Below are 23,627 nucleotides of genomic sequence, written 5' to 3'. Positions count from 1 at the left end.
CACTTGTGTGTAAGGGACCTGCAGCATTGCTGAAACCTTTCCTCACGCCCCCAATCAGTTCAATGGGATTGACACAGACAGCACTTGCTAAATCCGCTCCCTGTTCAGGAGACTAGACAGCAGCACGCTGCGTGCGTGCCCCTGCCTACCTTCCGCAACCTCCCCACCCCCCCAACCGTCCACCCTTCCGGGGCAGCCAGACTGGACACCAACCGCAAGACTGCTGCTGCCTTTGGTGGGGGGGAGGGGGACGTGACTCTCAAATAGCGCACTCTCTCATACACACACCCATAAACATATATATATGCAGCCACACACACAACCTTTCACTGCAACATTTTGACAAGTTCCACCTTTACACTGTACAATGTTGGAGAGATTATCTGGGGAAGGGGGGTTTAAGGTACACCCCTGTGAAGAACTCCAGGGAAAATGTAGGGAGAGGGGGTAGGCAATCAATCATTTGGAGACGGTGCCTGGGCTCCCATCGATTTCCAGGACTGTTCTCGGCAACTTTTCAGTAAGCCAAGTTCATTTTTAATCAATGTAAACAAAAGACGCATCAGTGTTGGAAACACCGCTTTGATGTAATGTTTTTATTGGGACCTTGAGATCTTCTTCGGATAATCCAAAATTTGGATAATTTATATTCGGACAATCGAGGTTCCTCTGTATTAACAATGACAGAATCTGATGCTTTGGGGGTATAAGACCGTGGAAAATTGAACAGTTGAGAGGAGAACTGCTAAGCCCCAGCTACAGGGAGAGGCTGAATAGGTTGGGGCTGTTTTCCCTGAAGCATCGGAGACTGAGCGGTGACCTTATAGAGGTTTGTAAAATCATGAGGGACATGGATAGGATAAATAGACAAGGTATTTTCTTTTGGATAGCGGAGTCCAGAACTAGAGGGCATAGGTTTAGGGTGAGAGGGGAAAGATTTAACCGGGACCTAAGGGGACGCTTTTTCAAGCAAAGAGTGGTGTATGTATGAATTGAGTGCCAGAGGAAGTGGTGGAGGCTAGTACAAATCTCAACATTTAAAAGGCAGCCGAATAGGAAGGGTTTAGAGGGATATGGGCCAAGTGCTGGCAAATGGGACTAGATGAGGTTAGAATATCTGGTCAGCATGGATGAGTTAGATTGAAAGGTCTGTTTCCGTGTTGTATTACTCTTAAGTACAGTCCAGAGGCTAGGAATTCTGCAATGATTAACTAACTTCCTATTCTCCGCTGCCTGCTCAACATCTACAAAGGTGTGGTACTGGAAAAGCACAACATGTCAGGCAGCATCCGAGGAGCAGGAGAGTTGACATTTGTGCTTGAAACATCAACTTTGCTGTTCCTCAGATGCTGCCTGGCCAGCTGTGCTTTTCCAGTGCCACACTTTTGACTTTGATCACCAGCATCTGCAGTCCTCACTTTCTCTCAACATCTACAGGGCACAATTCAGGAGTTTGATGAAATACTCTCCACTTTCCTGGATAACATGACTTAACACTAGAAGCTCAGCACCATCCATGACAAAACAGCAGTTTTTTTGGCACCATATCCACCACCTTAAACACTTGCTCCCTTCACCATTGACATACAATAACAGTAGTGTGAACCATCCACAGATGCAATGTAATAACTCACTCAGTCTCATTAGCACCTTTCAAACTTGTGACACCTACCATCTAGAAGGACAAGGGTAGTAGATGCCTGGCCCCTCCAAACTGCATGCAGTCTTGACTTGAAAATATGTTGCGTTCCTTCACTGTCTATTGGTGAAAATCCTGGAGCTCCCTTTCTCACAGCACTTTGGGTGTATTTACATTCCAACGAACCGCAGTGTTTCAAGAAAGCAGCTCACTATCAACTTCTTGAGAGCAATGAAGGATGGTTAGCAAGTGCTGGCTTTGCCAGTGATGCCAGTGATAAACAAATAATAAAAAGATCTCTCTTTAATGTGTGTCTAATTTCAACTGTTTGTCTGCAAAGTGTGGAATTTTGCTTTCTCCAAAACATAGATTATCAAAAAAAATTCCTTGTTGACATATGGTTCTGCATGTTGTAAATTTATCACATTATTCAGTCTTTGCTGTTGTGTTTGTAAATGCAGGAAAGGGAGAGTACGGTGAGGTCTTCTTGGCCAAAGCCAAAGGGATTGATAAAAATGAGGTAGAGACAGTGGTTCTAGTGAAAAGTCTGACTACGCGGGATGAACAACTACAGCTAGAATTCCGTCGAGAATTTGAGATGTTTAGCAAGATGAACCACAACAATGTCGTGAAACTGCTGGGACTGTGCCGTGAAATGGAGCCACACTACATGATCACTGAATATGTCGATCTGGTAAGAAGCTCAAAGGGCAGATTCTCCATTACCTTGCTCATTTGGTTTGGAAGATGTTACTGGTGTGTGTTGAAAAATAATCCAACACAATTTCTGTGCACGTTTGTAATTGAAAATTCAACTTCTAATTGAGAACCAAAAAGCTTATTATCTATTATTGTAAATATACCATTGCATTAATTCTGAAGAAGTTGTTGAGCCAAGTTTGATGGAATAGTTGGTAAATCATGAATGCTTGCTAATCCATCTCAACTGATACTACACATTTGTTCAGTCTTGGTGACAAGCTTGTCTCAATGACAACTCGTAACTTCAGAAGGTTATGGGTTTGACGTCCACTTAATTGACTTGAGTGAGGTTTATATGTCATATTGAGAAAGTGCTGTCTGGAGGAGGAGATTGCACAAGCATTCCCATCTCTAATGATGGGGACACCCAGCCGAGTAGTGTAAAAGACTAGGATTAAAACATTTGCACCTTAGCCAGAAGTAGTATGTGGGTAATCCACCTTGTACTTCTACTGAGATCCTCGGCATCATAGTATTCAGTCTTCAGCCAATTTGATTCACTGTACATGACTTTGAAACGATTGAGGTTGTTGGACACAAAAAATGGCTATCAGCCCTCACAACGTACCACCTGTAAATTTGAAAATTTCCTAGCTATGTCCTGTCCATGAAATGCAGGAAAAATCACATCGGTGAATTAATACTCTGTTAACATAAGACAATTGTGACTGAGTGTGGCAACAAGGAGTGCTAACTAAATTGGAATCATTGTGATTCATGGTAGAAAATTCACCACTGGTTGAGTTGTACCGAGCATAAAGGAAGAAAATTGAGTTTAATTCTGTAAGCTGAAAAATGTGTTGCTGGAAAAATGCAGTAGGTCAGGCAGCATCCAAGGAGCAGGAGAATTGACGTTTCGGGCATAAGCCCTTCTTCAGGAATGAGGAGGGTGTGCCAAGCAGGCTAGGATAAAGGGTAGGGAGGAGGGACTTGGGGGAGAGGCATTGGGAATACGATAGGTGAAAGGAGGTTACAGTGAGGGTGATAGGCCGGAGAGGGGGTGGGGCGGGGGCGGAGAGGTCGGGAAGAAGATTGCAGGTCAAGAAGGCGGTGCTGAGTCCGAGGGTTGGGACTGAGTTAAGGTGGGGGGGAGGGGAAATGAGAAAGCTGGAGAAATCTGCATTCATCCCTTGTGGTTGGAGGGTTCCTAGGCGGAAGATGAGGCGCTCTTCCTCCAGGTGTTGTGTCGCCATGGTCTGGCGATGGAGGAGGCCAAGGACCTGCATGTCCTTGGCGGAGTGGGAGGGGGAGTTAAAGTGCTCAGCCACGGGGTGGTTGGGTTGGTTGGTGCGGGTGTCCCAGAGGTGTTCTCTGAAACGTTCCGCAAGTAGGCAGCCTGTCTCCTCAATGTAGAGGAGGCCACATCGGGTGCAGCGGATGCAGTAAATGATGTGTGTAGAGGTGCTGGTGAATTTGTGACGGATATGGAAGGATCCCTTGGGGCCTTGGGAGGGAAGTGAGGGGGGAGGTGTGGGAGCAAGTTTTGCATTTCTTGCGGTTGCAGGGGAAGGTGCCGGGAGTGGAGGTTGGGTTGGTGGGGGGTGTGGACCTGACGAGGGAGTCGTGGAGGGAGTGGTCTTTCCGGAATGCTGATAGGGGAGGGGTGGGAAACATATCCTTGGTGGTGGGATCTGTTTGGAGGTGGCGGAAATGATGAAGGATGATACAATGCACCTGGAGGTTGGTGGGGTGGTGAGTGAGGACCAGTGGGGTTCTGTCCTGGTGGCGATTGGAGAGGCGGGGTTCAAGGGCGGAGGAACGGGAAGTGGAGGAGATGTGGGGGAGAGCATCGTCAACCACGTCTGAGGGGAAATTGTGGTCTTGAAGGCTCTATTTTTAAAAAAATCTTTCACAAGATGTGGATGTGGCTGGCAGGGCCAGCATTTGTTTCCCATCTCTAATTTCTGTGGTGAAATGTAATGGAAATCCAAGAAAGGTAGATAGTCAAGGGGCCAAACTGAGGGAATAGTTTAAAACAATCACTATCACTAGATTAAAAAGTACCATGAAACTAATGGGGGTAATGGACTTCACCCAAAAGTTTTGAAAGAAGTGGCTGTTATTACAGCTCTAACAGGAGCAATATCATGGCAGTAGAGTCCAAGGACTCTGAAGCATACCAAAACTATTCCTATTTTATTGACTCAATAAAATGGTAAATTTGACTGTCTTTTGTAATATTGTTCAGAGTAATAGAAATGCTCACCAGTTGTCTTTATTGGACAAGCAAATAACTAATTTATTAGAAGCGCGACTTATTCTTTAAACAAGTGACAAAACTGGCAACCAACTAAACTGCTCTTCAGAATTAAATTATACTCTGTTAATCCCAAACGTGCACATTCATGCATCAAGTGAACACAATTCATCAGATTTCTCATAGGTTTGAAAAAAAATGAAACAGTATTCCTAATGGTCAAGGGTACAAATTCAAAAGATAAAACAGGTTGACTTCTCACATTTCCCTTGATTGTTTGTTGATGAAATCAACTTTCTAGCAGTCGCAGAATGATGGAAGGTCTTCAGACCAGATTTCAAATTCAGATGGGAAACAGGAGCGTTGATATTTGGAACTTGTATTGGGTTTTCAAACTACTTCACAGAGTAGCTTTAGCTGGTTTTGTTTTTAAGTTTGACTTTCATGTCTGAGGGAGGGCTACATTGTGCTGCAAATTTCTTCAACAACTTATATTCAAGATAATGAAAATGCAAAGTGACCTCAGTCCAGTGCTTGTTGCTACAAAACAAACAAACCTGTTCTTAAGGTTTTCCCAATCTGTTTGCCTAGCATTTAAGGGCCAGAAAATTTCTTGAAAGCTTTTATTGGACTCATTCACACAAATTACTTTTTTTTCCCCTTATACAATAGATTAAAAAAATGATTTTGACCACAACTTTATTTTTAAGAAATCACTTGGTAGAGGTTCTAACTCAAAAAAGTTAAAAGGGTTCCATTTTCCAGTTTCACAAATTCTATAAATAAAAATACATTTTTAACACCTGAGTTTGTAGATTGATGCATTAGTTTGAATTTCCTAGATTTTGGAAAGATTCCATCAGATTGGAAGATAGTGAATGTGACTACTTTAATCAACAAAGGAGCAAGTTAGAAAACAGGATACTGCAGATGAGTAAGCTTAACATTTGCCATAGGAAACTGTAATCTGTTTATGAGGTCATAATGGAGCACTAAGAAGACTTGGAATCAGGCAGAGTCAGCATGTTTTATGGAAGGGAAATTATATTTGACTAATGTATTGGATTACAGTAGTCCCCCCCCGTACCTACGGGGGATATATTCCAAGACCTACCGCAGAAGCCTAAAACTGCAGATAGGTGCAAACCTATCCATTAAAATGGGAAATTTACATTCCCGGCAGCCCCCTGTCCCTGGTTCTGTCCCTGTAATATGTTTGGGCCGTGGTAAACCAAGGGTATGTGAAACTGTAGAAACCGACTTCGCGAATCTGGCGTTCATCCTGTACTTTAAGGACAACAGACAACATGGACAAAGGAGAACCTGTAGATGTGCTGGACTTGGACTTTCAAAGGGCATTTGACAGAATACCATATGAAAGGTTACTATCTTTAAAGAATTCAGTGTGGGAGGAGAGGGTGGAATTTTAACAGGTTACTCTGAATAAGATGATTGGTTATTCAATAGAAAGCTGAAAATGTGTTGCTGGAAAAGCGCAGCAGGTCAGGCAGCATCCAAGGAACAGGAGAATCGACGTTTCGGGCATAAACCTTTCTTCAGGAATCTATAGAAAGCACCGAGTAGGCATAATTGAGTCATTTACAGTTGGCAAGATGTGATTAATTGAGTATTACAGGCATCAGTTTGGGGTCTGTTATTTACAATTTATCTCAATTTCTTGGATGAAAGAATCAAATGCATGGTAACTAAATTTGCTGAAATCACAATGTAGAATGAAAACACAAAAACAGAAATTTCTGGAGAAATTCAACAGGTCTGTCAACACCTGTGAAGAGAAGAGTTTTCATTTCAAGTCCTTACCAATGGTGAACAATGGCCAACCTAACATTGAGCTCAGGACTCAGAGAGATCCCATTGAGGAAGGACAGATCTCGGAAGGGGATAAGCCAAGCTTGGTTAACCAGCAAAATCTAGGGAAGTTTCAAATTGAAGGAACAAGCATAAAACATGGTAAAGATTAGTGGTAAATCAGAGGATTGTGAAGCTTGTAGAAACCAACAAAAGATGGCACCCAAAAGGTGTGGTACAATAGTTGGTATTGCTACCTTACAGCACCTGGGTCTGGGTGGGATGCTGTTCAAAGGGTTGGTGCAGACTCGCTAGGCGAAATGGCCTATCTCTGCACAGTAGGGATTTTATGATCACAAAAACAATAGAGGGAGAAAATAAACTATGAAGGTAGACTAGCAAGAAACATCAAAATGGGCAGTATGCACTTCTTCAGATATGTAAAAAAGAAATGGGAGGCAGCAGTGAACATTGTGCTCCTAGAGACAGAAGCTGGGGAAATGATGGGGAGAGCCAGGATAACAGAGGAGTTGAACAAATGTGGTACTTTGCATCAGTCTTCACAATCGGAGATGCTAACAGCATTCCAAACACACTAAATAATATAATGGCTAAAGGGAGAAGCGGCAATAAAGCACTATCAACAGAGGAAAAGTGCTAGTGACATTAATGGGGCTCAAGGGTTGAATCTGATGGGTTATAGTCGAGAGTGTGGTGCTGGAAAAGCACAGCAGGTCAGGCAACCTCTGAGGGGCAGGAGAATCGACATTTCAATGGGTTATATCGTAATATTTTAAATGAAGTAGTAAAGAGAAGGTAGATACTCTAGTCGTGATCTTCCAGGAATCCTTAGATTCTGGAAACATTTTAGAGGATTAGAAAACTCCCAATTTAATGCCATGATTCAAAAAGTGAAGGAGACAAAAAAAAACAAGCTTCACATTTATTGTTAAGAAAGTTTTGACTTTACTATAAAGGATTTGATCACAAGCCATTTGGAAATGCACATCTTAGAATTGTAGTGTCAGCATGACTTCCTGAAGGGGAAATCTTGCCTGACAAATTTATTGCAGGTCTTTGAGGAGGTAAAAAGCAGAATAGATAAAGGGAACCAGTATGTATTTGGATTTCCAGTATCATTTGATAAGGCACTGCACATAAGATTACTGATTAAGGACTCATTGCATTGGGGTAATTACGTTAATATGGATAGAGGTTTGGCTAACTATTAGAAAACAGAGTTGAGGCAAAAGAAGCATCATCAGCATGGTAACTGGTGGAGTGCCATAGAGCTTGTGTTGGGGCCCCAACAACTTAATACTTTTTGATGACTTGGATGGCTGAAGCGAATGTCCTACCATAACCAAATTTGCAAATGTTAAAAAAAAAAGTGGGAAGGCAAGGAGAGAATGAAACAAAGCGTTAACAGAAGGATATAAATAAGTTGTGAGTGGACAAAAACCTGGCAGATGAAATGCAATGTGGGAAAATGTCAGGTTATGCACTTTGGCACAAGAATAGAAGGACTGAATATTTTTTTAAATGGGCAAAGACTGTAGAATGCAACAGAAGAGGAATTTGGGAGGCCTCATCCATGAATCAAAAAAAGCTAGCATCCAAGTTCAAGGGATATTATGGAAGGCAAATGATCCGTTAGCATTTATTTCAAAGGAATGGAGTATAATAATAATGACATTTTGATAAAACAATACAAGACACTAATCAGATGACATCTAGAATACTGTGAACAGTTTTGATCCCCTTACTGGAAGGATGTTATTAAACTGAAAAGGGTTCAGAAAAGATTTTACAAGAATGTGACCAAGACTGGAGGGTTTGAGTTAAAGGGGAAGCTGGGACCTTTTTTCCCTGGAGTAACCTTTTGAGGTTTATAAAATTATGAGAGGCATAGGTAAAGTGAATAGTTAAAGTCTTTTCCCCCTGGGATAAGGCATAAGTTTAAGGTGAGGGGGAAAAGATCTAAAAGGGACCTGAGGGGCAAGTTTTTCACACGCAGGATGGTGTGTATGTGTAACGAACTACCAGAGGAAGTGTTGGAGGTAGGTACAACTACAACCTTTAAAAGACAATTGGATAGGTGCATGAATAGGAAAGGTTTAGAGGGATATGAGCCAAATGCAGACAAATGGTGCGAGTTTAGTTTGGGCAATCTGGTCAGCATTGAAGAGTTGGACCAAAGGGTTGGTTTCCTTACTGTATGAGTCCGTGAACGATATACTGGCATTTGGAAGCTGTCGAGAGAAGGTTCACTAGCCTGATACCAGGCATGGATGCTATTTCTTATGAGGGATTGAGTAGGTTGGCTTTGTAGTTGGAGTTTAGGAAACGAGAGGAACCGTTATTGAAATATTTAAAATTCTTGGGGACTACAGAGTGGTTGTTTCCCTTGTGGGAGAGTCTAGAACCAGAGGGCATAATGTCAGAGAAGGGAGTCACTAATTTTAGACTGAGATGGGGAGAATATTTTTTGAGGGTGGTGAATCTGTGGAATTCTTTACCACAGAGAGCTGTTAAGGCTGGGTCTTTAAGCATTTAAGACTAAAAAGGACAGATTTTTAATCAGTAAAGTAATCAAGGGCTATGAAGCAAAAGAAAGAAATTGGAGTTCAGGATTGTTTGGTTATCCATGATGTCATTGAAATTCAGAATGGACGCGATCAACCAAATTTCTGTTCCTATGTTTTATGGTCTCCACTCTTTTCACAAATCCCATCGCTCCCCCCTCCTCAAATGCTCTCCTGTTTTCCCTTCTCTTTCTCTGTCTCCTATCTCCACCTCCGGCACATCCCCTCCCCACCTGTATCTCCCTCTATTCTCCTTTTGCCCATGATTCCTACCCTTCTGGGCCTGTCTCACTCATTTTAGCTCTTTACCCCTTTGCCCCTCTCCACACCCCTCATGCCCCTTGCCTCCCCAGAGTCTCACCCCTCTACCTCTTGCCCCTCAACTTCTCTCATGCTCTGAACTGTTATAATTAGTATGAACAACACTAACCATTTAACCACAGAAGTAACTGGTTGTTTTGTATGCCCAAAGTAACTTAAGCTAATACTGTTGCAATTATAGTGTCTAAATTCAAATGTGAGGTAAATCTGAAGTAAGGGTGGGATTTATTATACTTGTAAGGGTATTTCATGCTCTTCTGTTTTGATGTTTGGTGATGGTGTCCTGATGATCCTTACTCTAGCAGTGCTGAACATTTCAATTTTACAATTTGTTTTTCAGGGCGATCTGAAACAGTTCCTGCGTATTGCAAAAGGCAAAGAAGAAAAGATTAAATCTCAATCATTAAATACAAAACAGAAGGTAATTAACTAAGAATTATTTGATATTTTTAAATCATTTAAAGTGTCGTTTGAAAAATTGGTTTCTTGTTTTGGGAATGGAGCCATTTGAAGACAGCTAGATTTCCATATATGATCACAACATATGCATAAACAAACAAGACTTAAGCCATGTGGATAAGTGCTGTAGAGGCTCCAATACGTCTGTGCTATACTGTGATCTTACAAAATTTGAAAGAAAATGATAACGTCACTTCTTGTACACATTGAAATCCTGTCATAAGTTCTTCAGAATGTGGAGGTGCATTGATGGATAATCAACAAGTGATTGTTGAGCTCAATGTTTTTTTCCTCCCTTTCTCCTTGACATTTGATGATATATAGTTCCCTTCAGCCCTCTGGGGCCTTGCCCAGTTACATATTTTTTACACAACATCCAAGATTGTGGGTTTAAGTCACCGGTTGATTATGGAAATGGCTACTGCTAAGTTCAATTCCATGTTCACTTGATACCACCCGACAGTTGCTCTTCCAGCATGTTGGAGGACAGCAATCGGAAGTCGGAATCTGGGTTGATTCCCCTGCCCAGATCACTTAAACTGATTGCCTCAACACAGATCTTAGAATTGAATGCAAGATCCTTTATTCTGTAACAAAGCACTTCACAGGAACATTATAAAATGAAGTATGACATTGCTACACACAAGATCAGATTTTAAGGAGATTTCAATCGGGAAAATTAAGGTAGAAGAGCTTGATGCATATATAGTTGAAGGCATAGCTGAAGGAGCAATGATGGAGCAGTTTAAATCGAATTGACTGAGGTTAAAATAAAATAGAGGAGCACAGATTTCTGAGAGTTGTGGAATTTAAGGAGTTTAGAGTGTTACGACACAGGGAAAACCCCTCTGCTGATTTAAACCAGCAACCCAGAAAAGATTCACTCCGCGCTCTAATCTGTGAAAATTCAAGAGGCCAAGAACTATCCCAAAAGTCACTATTTAAAGTAAAAATTAACAACTTTATTCTCTGTTAGACTTTAATAAAAGCTAACAACTATTTACAACTCCTTTCTCTAACCTATCTTATACTTTCCCTTCTATAATATTGGTCCAATAAAACCCTCGATTAAAATTTACCAAAATATTCAAATTTCAAAACCAACAGCTGTCGATTCGTTTCTTTGTATCTTCTTGTGTCATCTTTTCTTCTTCTTAAGGTTTCTGTTTTATAAGTCATTGATAGATAAAGCTACCTTTAAGAGAGCTATTCTGCAAAGAGTCTGCATATGTTAATGGCTTGGCAGTTCTCGTCCAACTGTTCAATTTTTGTTTTTGGTTTTATACCCCAAAGCATTGGATCATTTCATTGGTTTTAATATTATCAAAATACTAAATTCAAACTTGATTGGAGTTTAGTATCTTGAGGCATAATTCAAACTGGCCGGATTTGAAGTTGTTTTTATCTCATAGCAACCCAGGTACCGCTAGCTGCTGGACCAAATGCTACATTGTGAATTTTGCAGCACTCTGTGTGCTTGCTAAGTCATAGAGTCATAGAGTCATAGAGATGAACACATGGAAACAGACCCTTCGGTCCAACCCATCCATGCTGACCAGATATCCCAACCCAATCTAGTCCCACCTGCCAGCACCCGGCCCATATCTCTCCAAACCCTTCCTATTCATATACCTATCCAAATGCCTCGTAAATGTTGCATTTGTACCAGCCTCCACCACATCCTCTGGCAGCTCATTCCATACACGTACCACCCTCTGCATGAAAACGTTGCCCCTTAGGTCTCTTTTATATCGTTCCCCTCTCACCCTAAACCTATGCCCTCTAGTTCTGGACTCACCATTCCCAGGGAAAAGACTTTGCTTATTTACCCTATCCATGCCCCTCATAATTTTGTTAACCTCTATAAAGTCACCCCTCAGCCTCCGATGCTCCAGGAAAAACAGTTCCAGCCTGTTCAGCCTCTCCCTGTAGCTCAGATCCTCCAACCCTGGCAACATCCTTGTAAATCTTTTCTGAACCTTTTCAAGTTTCACAACATCTTTCCGATAGGAAGGAGACCAGAATTGCACTCAAATTCCAACAGTGGCTTAACCAATGTCCTGTACAGCCGCAAGATGACCTCCCAACTCCTGTACTAAATACTCTGACCAATAAAGGAAAGCATACCAAATGCAGCCTTCACAATCCTATCTACCTGCGACTCCACTTTCAAGGAGCTATGAACCTGCACTCAGGTTCAGCAACACTCCCTAGGATCTTACCATTAAGTGTATAAGTCCTGCTAAGATTTGCTTTCCTAAAATGCAGCACCTCGCATTTATCTGAATTAAACTCCATCTGCCACTTCTCAGCCCATTGGCCCACTGATCAAGATCCTGTTGTAATCTGAGGTAACCCTCTTCGCTGTCTACTACACCTCCAATTTAGGTGTCATCTGCAAACTTACTAATTGTACCTCTTATGCCAGCATCCAAATCATTTATGTAATTGACAAAAGGTAGAGGGCCCAGCACTGATCCTTGTGGCACTCCACTGGTCACAGGCCTCCAGCCTGAAAAACAACCCTCCACTACCACCCTCTGTCTTCTACCTTTGAGCCAGTTCTGTATCCAAATGGCTAGTTCTCTCTGTATTCCATGAGATCTAACCTTGCTAATCGGTCTCCCATGGGGAACCTTGTTGAACGCCTTACTTGAGTCCATATAGATCACATCTACTGCTCTGCCCTTATCAATTCTTTTTTGTTACTTCATCAAAAAACTCAATCAAGTTTGTGAGACATGATTTCCCACGCACAAAGCCATGTTGACTATTCCTAATCAATCCTTGCCTTTCCAAATACATGTACATCCTGTCCCTCAGGAGTCCCTCCAACAACTTGCCCACCACCGAGGTCAGGCTCACTGGTCTATATTTCCCTGGTTTGTCCTTACCACTCTTCTTAAACAGTGGCACCACATTTGCCAACCTCCAGTCTTCCGGCACCTCAGCTGTGACTATCAATGATACAAATATCTCAGTAAGAGGCCCAGCAATCACTTCTCTAGCTTCCCACAGAGTTCTCGGGTACACCTGATCAGGTCCTGGGGATTTATCCACCTTTAACCGTTAGAAGGCATCCAGCATTTCCTCCTCTGTAATCTGTACATTTTGCAAGATGTCACCATCTATTTCCCTACAGTCTATATCTTCCATATCCTTTTCCATAGTAAATACTGATGCAAAATATTCATTTAGTATCTCCCCCATTTTCTGTGGCTCCACACAAAGGCCGCCTAGCTGATCTTTGAGGGGCCCTATTTTCTCCCTAGTTACCCTTTTGTCCTTAATATATTTGTAAAACCCCTTTGGATTTTTCCTTAATTCTATTTGCCAAAGCTTAGTACCTCTCTACACCTTCATAACACAGAGGTAGAGCGTGTTAGGACTGTTGAGGGATTTTAGGAATGAAAATTTTAAAATCAGGATATTTTTTGACTAACCAGTTAATATTTAGGCCAGTGAGTGAATACATGATACAGAAACGAGCCTTGCTGCGAGCTAAGGCACAGGCAAAAAAAGTTTGGATAACTTCAAGCATTTGGAGGGGAGATCATGTATTGGAATTGTAAAGTTAGGTAAGAAAAGACAAATGTGCTGAAATGTTTTGTAAGTGATCTTAGTAACGGTAAAATTATATACAATATCTAACTGAAATCAGTAACAATAATCCGAGAGTAACCATGACGTATTGACCTCTTCATGATTCCCTTTGAAATGTAAAGTATTTGACATGGTTTACTGCCATCCAACATCCCTACAGTTCAGTGCCACATACTGGCATGTTCTACTTCACCTTTCCAAATGTAGCAAAGCATGTGCAGGAGTGATTTTCCTTCTCTTCCCCTGCACAATTGCTCAAGAAAAATCTAAGCATTAATGCTTTATCTTCATATATCTGCTGCCTTTGCATTTCTGTGAAACCCACTGATTAGAACTCCTACCCCAGTCCATTTGCTACTGAAAACGTAATTCATACTCTTGTCACTGCAAGGTTTGACTTTACCAATGCTTTCCTGTTCTTTGCATCTACAATCAATACATTTCAAATAATCTATAGTTCAGTCATCTGCATCTAATTCCACACCAATTCTCACTTCCCTATTTCCTGTCACTGCTGTCATATGTGGGTCCCAATGCCTCAAACTTAAAATGTCCATCATGTTTCGATCCATTTATGGCTTTCCACTTCCCTCAGTCTATAACTGTTCCTTAAGCCATCTGCCTCCCTGATTTTCCTGTTGTTCAGACCCAGTGTTTTATGAGCCCTGTCTCCAACCCTACCTCTGTCATTACCTTTGCCTGTCAGCGTTAGCTGTACCTGCTTAGTTTAGTTTCTAGTTCTCGAATTCTTGCCTTGAACTACTCCATCCCTCTCCTCCTTCCAATTTCCTTTGACTAAACTTTTGATTTTAGTAATTGTAATTTTAGTACCTGCTCCTTGGAGTCTATATTCACTTATTACTGGAGTTTCTTTGAATTGATCCTTTTTTTAATGATAAACCTGTACATGTGATATTTAATTTTGGGACCTGAATGTAGTTGCAAATGTCCATCTAAATACTCCCTGCATTTAATCATCAATAACCAGATAGCTCTTCAGAAATTCTGAAACTCAACTGTAACCTCCACCGATAAACCAGCTAAGATAACTAAATCAGCAAAACTTGAAATCAAATATGTGGTATTTTATATAACATGGTCTCTTGTATTACATCGTCCTTTTGCCCATAAAGCTATCAGGGAATCAACATTCTAAGAGGTAATGCATCTTGTAGTTCATGGTTGTTTGTTTTCTGTAGGGCTCACTTTTGGATCAAAAAGGAAATTTCACTTATGGAGGCAGAGCTTGTTTGAAAGTATTAAATGAATACTTTGAATCGGTCTTCACTAAGAAACACTGTCCAGATCATGGAAAGGGGTTTAGTTAAGACACTTGAAAAACTATGCTTAAAATTGAGAAGGAGGTGGTATTAGATGGAGTTACTGTACTTGAAGTTGATAAGTCACCAGGACCAGATGAGCTGCATCCAAGGATACTGAGGGACGTAGTGGTGGAACAACTGACCATCATTTTCAATCTTACTTAGATTCAAGGGCTGTGAAAGAATAGTGGAGATATGCAGAAATTACACCCTTGCTCATATAAGGATGTAAAGATAAGCCCAGCAAATAAAATATTGTCAGTTTAACCAGTATGGAGAAGCTTTAAAAAATGATGATTTGGGACAAAATTAATAGTTAATTGGACAAATGCAGGTTAATCAAAATCAAGGAGTCTAAAACTAGAGGGCATTGGTTTAAGGTGAGAGGGGAAAAGATTTAAGAGAGACCTGAGGGCAATGTTTTCACACACTGGGTGGTGTGTATATGAAACAGGCTGCCAGAGGAAGTTCATACGACATAGGAATGCAGTTAGGCCATTCAGCCCATGAACACTGCTCCCCCATTCGATCATGGCTGATAAACTCCTCACCTCCATTTTCCAGCCTTGTCTCCATATCCCTTCAACCCAATACCAATTAAAAATCTGTCAAGCTCCTCCTTAAATTTATTCACTTTGGGGTAGCGAATTCTACAGATTCACAACCCTCTCTGGGAGAAGTAGTTTCTCCTCAACTCTGTTTTAGATTTGCTACCCCTTACCCAAAGACTATGACCTCATGTCCTAGAATGCCCCTCAAGAGGCATCATCTGTTTTATCCACACTTTTTATCATCTTGAATACATCAATTTGATCTCCCCTCATTTTTCTAAATTCCAGAGAGTATAGACTCAAACTGTTCAATCTCTCCTCATACGACAAATCTTTGGGATCAATCCAGTGAACCTCCTCTGGACTGTCTCCAATGCCACGACATCTTTCCTCAAATAAAGAGACCAAAACTGTGCATAACACTCCAGGTGCAGTCTCACCAATACTTTGTAAGTGGTAGGGGTGGGTACAATTTCAACATTTAAAAGATATTTGGGCAAGTACATGAATAAGAGAGTTAGAGATATATTGACCAAATACAGGCAAATGGGGTTAGTTTACATCGGGAAACTATTCAGCATGGACGAAACTAGTCAGTTGGATTGAAGGGTCTGTTTTCATGCTGTACGATTCTCTAATAAGTCTATCTGACCAACTTGCTCGAGATCTTTTAAAGAGGTGGTGGTGAAGACTGATGTAGTGTATATGAAACATTTTTCTCTATAAGCTGCAAGGCTGCATAGCCTCTGGGAAGCTCTGCACATGCCAACTGGTGTACTTTTAAATGGCTTCTGCTTCTGGAAGCTATGGTGTACAGATCTCTGACGTCAATGCAGCAGCAAAACAAATAGAGCGAATGTTGAAATGGACTTCCAAAATGTACTTGATACAGTCCTATACAATAGACTCATGAATGAAGTTTAGCTCGTGGAAGACACACACAAAATTAGCTGAGCAAATAGTGAAGAGTAAAGAAGAAGAATTAATGGCTAATGGATGTTTTTGGGGCTGGAGGAAAACTTGTCAGTGTTGGGGCCTTTTCAATTCCTTTGCATATCAATGACCTAGAACTTTGTATGTAGTTACATAGTTTCAAAGTTCATTGATGATACAAACCTTGGAAATATTGCGAGCTGAATGGAGAATCTTATGAAGCTTCAAAAGGACATGGATATGTTTGTAGAATGAGCTAATGAGTGTCAGATAAAATTTTAATGCGGATAATTGTATAGTGATACATTTTTATGGAATAATGCAGAGGAGCAGTATAAAATATAGGGCACAATTCTAAAAGGACATGAGGAACCTAGGGCTACATGTACTGAAATCATTGAAGGTGGCAGGACAGATCAAAAGATTAGTTCTTAAAATACAAGGGATTGGCTTTACAAATAGGGACACCGCATACAAAGACAGGGAAATTAAGATAACCCTTTACAGACTATTTGCTTGATCTCAGCTGGAGTATTGCCAGTATTCTGGACACCACACTTAAGGATGGATTCAAAGGCATTATGGAGAATTCAAAATGAAAATCATGAGAAAGGGTTTAGGGATGAGAGAATTTAGTTGCACAGATTAGAGAAATTGGAATTGTTCTTGGAGAAGAAGAAAAATCAGAAGTATTTGATAGTTGTATTCAAAATTGAGGAGCTTGGACTAAGTATTTATGGGGGATGCTGTTCCCATTCTTGGAAGGATTGAGATGACGAGCGCATAGGTATAAGGTGATTGGCAAAATTAACAATGATAATATGAAGGTTTTTTTATGCAGCAAGTGATTAGGATAAGGAATGTACTGTCCGTGAGTGAAGAGGAGGCAGGTTCAATCATAATTTTCAAATGAGATTTGGATTATTATCTGAAAAGAAAATCAGGATTATGGGAAAAGATTGGCTGAATGACCTGTGCCGTAACTAATTTGTGATTTCATGATTTTCTTTCCTAGGTGGGTATTTGCACACAGGTAGCTCTGGGAATGGAATACCTGTCAAACCATCGCTTTGTTCATAAGGACTTGGCTGCTCGGAACTGCCTGATCAGTGCCCAAAGACAGGTGAAAGTAGCAGCACTTGGGCTGCGCAAGGATGTCTACAACAGGTAAGTGAAGTAGCTTGTCCCAGTGATGGCACTTTTGTTTATAGCTGTGACAACAGCTTCAATGAGAATATCCTTCTACTAGTATTAAAGTCAAGAATTACAGCATTCCCATAACTCACCTAGATCACACCTTTTTCTTATATTCATAGGATATGGACATTGCTGGCATTTATTACTGTCCCTAATTGCCTAGAGGGTAGTTAAGAGTCAATCTCATTGCGGTTGGATTGGAATCTCATGTAGGCCAGACTAGGAAAGGATGGCAAATTTTCTCTCCTGAAGGACTGTTAATTCCAGGTTTTTAATTGAATCAAAATTCCATCACTTGCCACAACAGGATTCAAACCCGGGTCCCCAGATCACTACTAGGTTTTCTGGATTAATAATAGGACTAATACCACTAGGCCATTCGCCTCCCTTCATTAAGTAATTAATCATAGAGTTATTTAGACTGTCCAGCTACACAGATGTAAGCCAATTGGTTGCTAAAATCCCTAAACGCGATTAAATGGCTTCAGTTTCTCATTGCAACCAAAAAAGGCACTCATCCATACCATGGAAATAAATCAAACTTAAAAATTTGGAACAAGACTGGCGTGCCCCCAGTTACTTCACGAATGTAATAGGTGGTCTTAAATGTATACAGTTCTGCGGTAGTGACCGTACTCCCTCAATGAAATTCCAGAAAATGAATTAAATATTTGGTTCCCTTACTTGAGGACTGATGTTGTTGTATTGGAGGCATTCGCTAGATTAAATCCAGAGATCAGGGCCATGTCTTATGAAGAGAGATTAAATCGATTTAGGCATTTACTCCTTGGAGTTTAGAAGGACGAGAGGAGATTTAATTGAGGTATATAAGGTGAAAAAGCCAATTAACAAAGTCGAGGTAGAAAGGGTGTTTCCTTGCGTGAGGTAATCTAGATGAAAGGTCACAGTTTTAAATTGAGGGCTAACAGATTTAAATCTGAGATGAAGGAAATTACCTCTCAAAAGTCGTGAATCTGTGCAATTCACTATCCGAATGTGTGGTAGTTGCCGGGACACTGAATAAATTTAAGAAGATTTTTAATTAGTAATGGATTGAAGGGTTAGAGACCAGGGCAACAAAATGAAGTTGAGGCCAATGTAAGGTCAGCCATGACTCTGTTAAATGGCAGAGCAGGCTCAGAGCTGAATTGTCTATTTCTTGCAGTGTGGAGGAAGCCATTTCATCTGCTAAACATGAGTCATCTTGCGAGAATATCATCACCTCCAAGCTTCTGTCCATTTAACATGGGCGCATTTTACTAATCTTTCAATGCTACCTAAGAACAAAACAACTAGGAGCAAGAAAGCTTCATCAGGATGCTTCATATCAGGATGCAGTTAAAAGATCGTGTTTTTGGAACATTGATATCTGTTTTGTAGGCTTTGTAATTGTCTTATGCATAGCAATAGAAATGAATAAGCGAATGAATTAAATTTTTGTATTATGTTGGTTGAGGGGAAGAATTTTGGTCATCACATAAAGAGAACTCTCTATTCCTCTTCCATTCCTTTATGGGATGTGCACATCACTGGTGAGGCCTACATTTGCCTACCCTGAATTACTGTTAAACTAAGTGGCTTGTTACACCATTCCAGAAGACAAAAAAAAGTCAACCACATTGCTTTGCTTTGGATCTGGAGTCTCAAGTAGGGCAGATCATTTAACAATTTCAGGTTACCTTCCCTAAAGGACATTAGTGAATGAAATGTTTTTTTTAGCAGTGACAGCTTCTTGATCTAGCTTTCAATTCCATATTTTATTGAAAATCCATATCCCCAGTGTATTAACATGGATCTATGGGTTACAAGTGACATTTGCTATGCTGCTGTCTGCTCTGTAGAGCCATGGGATCTTATACATCGCTCTAAATAGACAAGTAAGTCAATTTTTGCTGTAACATTGGGGAAAAAACCTATTTCTGATAACCTAGACTGAACTCAGTTCTACATTATATGCTAAATTCCTGGAATGGGACTTGAACCCACTACCTTCACGCTCAGAGCTGAGTACGACAACTGATATAAACCAATGCACACTTTTCTAGGTACCAACAAAGAATTATTCTGAGATTTGATCCGGCGCAATGTTTTCTGATTGTTGAGTAAAGAAAGAAAAATCAACAAGTCTATTATATTTGTAATTACGTTATAATGTTTTTAAACAAAATATTAATACATTGCGCTGGTACTTTGATGTGCTGACTGATCATAATGTCACATCGCTAATGGAAAAACCACAGAAACCCTCTGTCAGCCCTTTTAGGTGATGGCCATGTGATTAATTTAACAGCTTAGCTCTTACTGAGGGAACCTTTCTGATAGAAAATATGATGCTAGAAGCTGTGAATATGTTTCCTGCAGCAGGTTTGCAATTCCATCTACTAATTCTTTGGCAATGCGCATATTTCATACTACTTTGAAACAGTTCTCAACTTCTGAAAATTACATTTTCAAATGTAACTATTTATTACAATTACTGATACTTTCTTTCCAAGCAGCAGTAAATAGAGCAGCTATATTCTATGTAACTCGCATTCCAACCATATTAGGATGTGCTAGTTAAGGTATATTGTAACTTCTGTTTGAGATAGATATTGTTCAATCCATTTTAGGCTTCATCTGGGTGGACTGGTTTTACACCTTGGACTTGTGGTTCAAAACATTGATTGTTTATTTTCTTGATGCATTGCTCATTTTGAATGTTGTAAATTTAGCTACATTTGGATGCCAGGATTAAAGGTTTTGTAAGAGGGATTGACATTGATGAGCTGAGAGGCCTTTTAAAAATCCGTAACTTGTTTTATGCAAAACTACAGTTCAGTTTGCTGAACTTCTTTTGCTGGAGGAAAAGCATATTATTTAGAGTGTGGTTGGGATCTGGAATATAATATTTCTAAACATTAATTCACAGAATGTACTTGTTGCTGGCTAGCCCTCTATGTATTGCCCATTCCTGGTTTCCATCGAGAAGACAGCAATGAGCTGCCATCTTAAATCTCTGTGTCCTTCTGGTGCAGGTACACCTTCAGCATTCTGGGGTAGAGAGTTACCATGATGTTAGGAAGGGAGTTCCAGGATTTTGACCCAGCGACCATGAAAGAACACCAATGTATGTCCAAATCAGGATGTGAATGGCTGGGAGAGCACGTCCTCTTTCTAGGTAGAAGAGGTTTTAGATTTGAAAGATGCTATTTAAGGAGCTTATAAGTTAATTATTCTGATGCATTTTATGGATGGTAGATACAATAATCACTACGATTTAGTGATCAATGTTAAAGGTGTGAACTAGTACCAAGTAAGCTGGCTGTATTGTCCCAGATGCTGTCAAGCTCCTTGAGTATCATTGGAGCTGCATTCATCCGCGCAAATGGGAAGTACTCTGACTAGTGCCTTGTAGATGGTGAACAGGGGAATCAGGAGGTACATTAGTCAGGATTTTAGTGAGGTTTCTTCAAGAGTACTGTGTACGGTTTTGGTTGCCTTACTATAGGAAAGATATTATAAAATTGGAGAGGATTCAGAAAAGATTTACCAGGATGTTGCTGGGACTGGAAGGTTTGAGTTATAAAGATAGGCTGGGACATTTTTCACTGGAGCATAAGAGGTTGAGCGGTGACCTTCTAGAAGTTTATGAAATTGTGAGGGGCGTAGATAAGGTGAGGAGCAAGAGATTTTTTTAACCTAAGAATGGGAGTTCAAAACTAGGGGGCATATCTTTAAGGTGAGGGGAGAAAGATTTAAAAAGGACATTAGGTGCAACATTTTTTACGCACTGAGTGGTTCGTGTGTGGAATGAACTTGCAGAGAAAGTGGTGGATGCAGGTACAGTTACAACATTTAAAAGACATTTGGATCATTACATGAATAAGAAATGTTTGGAAGGCTATGAGCCAAATGCAGCCAAGTGGGATTAGTTTGGTTTGGGAACATGGTGGGGACTAGTTGGACCAAAGGGTCTATTTCCATGCTTTATGATTGTATGACCTGCTGTTTTAGTCACTTTATTTAATAGCCAGTCTCATTTAGTTTCTGGTTAATGGTAACCTGTAGCATGTTGGTAGTGGGAGATTTATTGATGGTAATGCCATTGAATGTCAAGTGACAATGATTAGATTCTCTGGTGGTAGTTACCTGGCACTTGTGTGGTGCAAATATTACTTGCCATTTGTCAGCCCAAAACTGGGTATTGTCTAAGTCTTAATGCATTTGGACATGGACTTCAATTGATATAAACAGTCCTGTGCCACTGTGAGGGGAGAGCTGTGCTGTCATGGATAATGTTCTTCCCTCATAAAATATTCCCAATTCATTGTGTTACTTGTCCACATAACTAAATGCTAAGAAGTTCAACAAATGAAGTGCTTTGAGGTTGATGGGAACTTTCTAACAGCAAGTTTTTAAAATCAAAAAACGTGCTTTAATGTTCTACTTTTTATTCACTAGTGAGTATTACCATTTCCATCAAGCATGGATTCCACTTCGTTGGATGCCTGCTGAGGCTATATTTGAAGATGACTTCTCCACCAAATCAGATGTTTGGTCCTTTGGAGTTCTGATGTGGGAAGTATTTTCCGAAGGGGAATTGCCATTTTTCAGACTCAGCGATGACGAAGTTTTGACAGGTATTGAAGTTGGTTTTATTGTTCCTGTACTTTTGTAGTCAAGTACAACCTGAGTGCAACTGATACTAAATTAGAACATCAGAAACGTTTTGAATCCATATTGACTATTTAACTTGAGGCATGTGTAAATTAAGTATAACTTGAATTTAAACTTCACGTGTATGTATCTAAGAATATCTGTATTTGGCACTAAACATAAGAAACTGAAAATCAGTAGGCCAATTATGGCTTGGAGAGAAAATTCTTTTTTATAATTCATGCATGGGATGAGGGCGTCAGTAGCTAGGTCAGCATTTATTGCCCATCCCTAATTGCCCAGAGTGCAGTTAAGAGTCAACCACATTGTTCTGGGTCTGGAGTCATATTGTAGGCCAGACCAGTTAGGGGTGCTAGTTTCCTTCCTTTCAGGAAATTAGTGAACCAGATGGGTTTTTCCAACAATCAACATTGGATTCATGTTGATCATTAGATTCTTTAACTCGAGAATTTTTAAATTTAGTTCAAATTCTACCACGTACCATGGTGGGATTCAAACCCAGGTCCCCAGACCATTACCTGCAGTTTCTGGATTAATAATAAAGTGATAATACCACTTGGCCATCACCATCCTATAATCTGATTTCTATCTATTGTGATGAAATGTGATCTTGTATATCAGTTTCAGAGTTTGGATTTCAAACTAGTGGCATGTAGATGTTGGTTATTTCTGTGAAGGATTGGAAGGAAAGAAACAAGGTCGGCGAGTCCTTATGGAACCATGATTAAATTTAATATGCTTTGCATGGGAGGTGATTGCAAACTCTTGGAGTGTCAATGGGTGATGGTTTATGCTGTGAAGTTTCTGACAGAAGACATTAGTTTGCTTTTGGTTTGCAATAATGAAGGATTGATTTTTAACTTGGGAAAACTGGAAGATTTGAAGATTTCTAGGGCAGTTTTGGAGGAGAACCAACTGGGGTCAGAAGGAAAATATAATTGCTTTCAGACCAGGAGTGTTTGGTTAGAAATCTGTGGATTAATAAAATCTGAGAAAATCTAACCTTTCAGTTTCATGAGTATTCATGTAAGAATATCAACACTGTTTTAACATCTGATTTGTTATTTTAAACCATTGCAGTTTTCGTGCCCATTTACTATACAGACGTTTATTCTACATGTTGATCTCATTCTTTTTGCATGTTATAGAATCGCCTGATATCGGTCTTAAAACTTTGCCAGTTTCAGCCTGGGGACATTAGTTATAATCATCATCTCTGGTGTTTTTCTAACTTCTAGCCCCTTAGTATATCCCCATGTGACAAGATACAATGGTGGTTCTGATTGGCCTTAAGCCTACTTTGCCTAACCCCTATATTTTGGTGGAACTATTAATGAAAAGGACAAAGATGGACCAAGAGATAACATATTCAATTGGATTAATGACAACTTTATTAAGCCAGATTGTGATTTGGCAAAAGTGGACTGGAAATAACCATTTGACAATAGATCAGTCAGAACAATGAAGAAAAAAATGAAGATTCAGAACAAATGTGCTACCTCAAGGAATCAGGATGAAAATCTGGAGTCCATTGAAAGGACCATATGGAGCAGGTTAGGCAAAAAGGAAAGCTCATGTTTTATATTGAGA

General features: G+C 40.2%; 1 protein-coding gene across 1 annotated transcript in view; it reads left to right on the top strand.

Annotated features, from left to right (window-relative positions):
* ptk7b (protein tyrosine kinase 7b) overlaps positions 1-23,627 on the top strand; it is a 164,099-nt gene that overhangs the window by 126,394 nt on the left and 14,078 nt on the right. The window contains exons 14-17 of the mRNA XM_072548904.1: positions 2,101-2,333; positions 9,654-9,734; positions 17,197-17,348; positions 21,822-22,000. Coding sequence (XP_072405005.1) covers positions 2,101-2,333; positions 9,654-9,734; positions 17,197-17,348; positions 21,822-22,000 — 645 coding nt within the window. The remainder of the gene's footprint in view (positions 1-2,100; positions 2,334-9,653; positions 9,735-17,196; positions 17,349-21,821; positions 22,001-23,627) is intronic.

The sequence above is a fragment of the Chiloscyllium punctatum genome, chromosome 3 (genome assembly GCF_047496795.1).
Source record: "Chiloscyllium punctatum isolate Juve2018m chromosome 3, sChiPun1.3, whole genome shotgun sequence".
Classification (NCBI taxonomy): domain Eukaryota; kingdom Metazoa; phylum Chordata; class Chondrichthyes; order Orectolobiformes; family Hemiscylliidae; genus Chiloscyllium; species Chiloscyllium punctatum.
The sequence above is the reverse complement of the archived record's forward strand: the minus strand, read 5'-3'. Positions and strand labels throughout refer to the sequence as shown.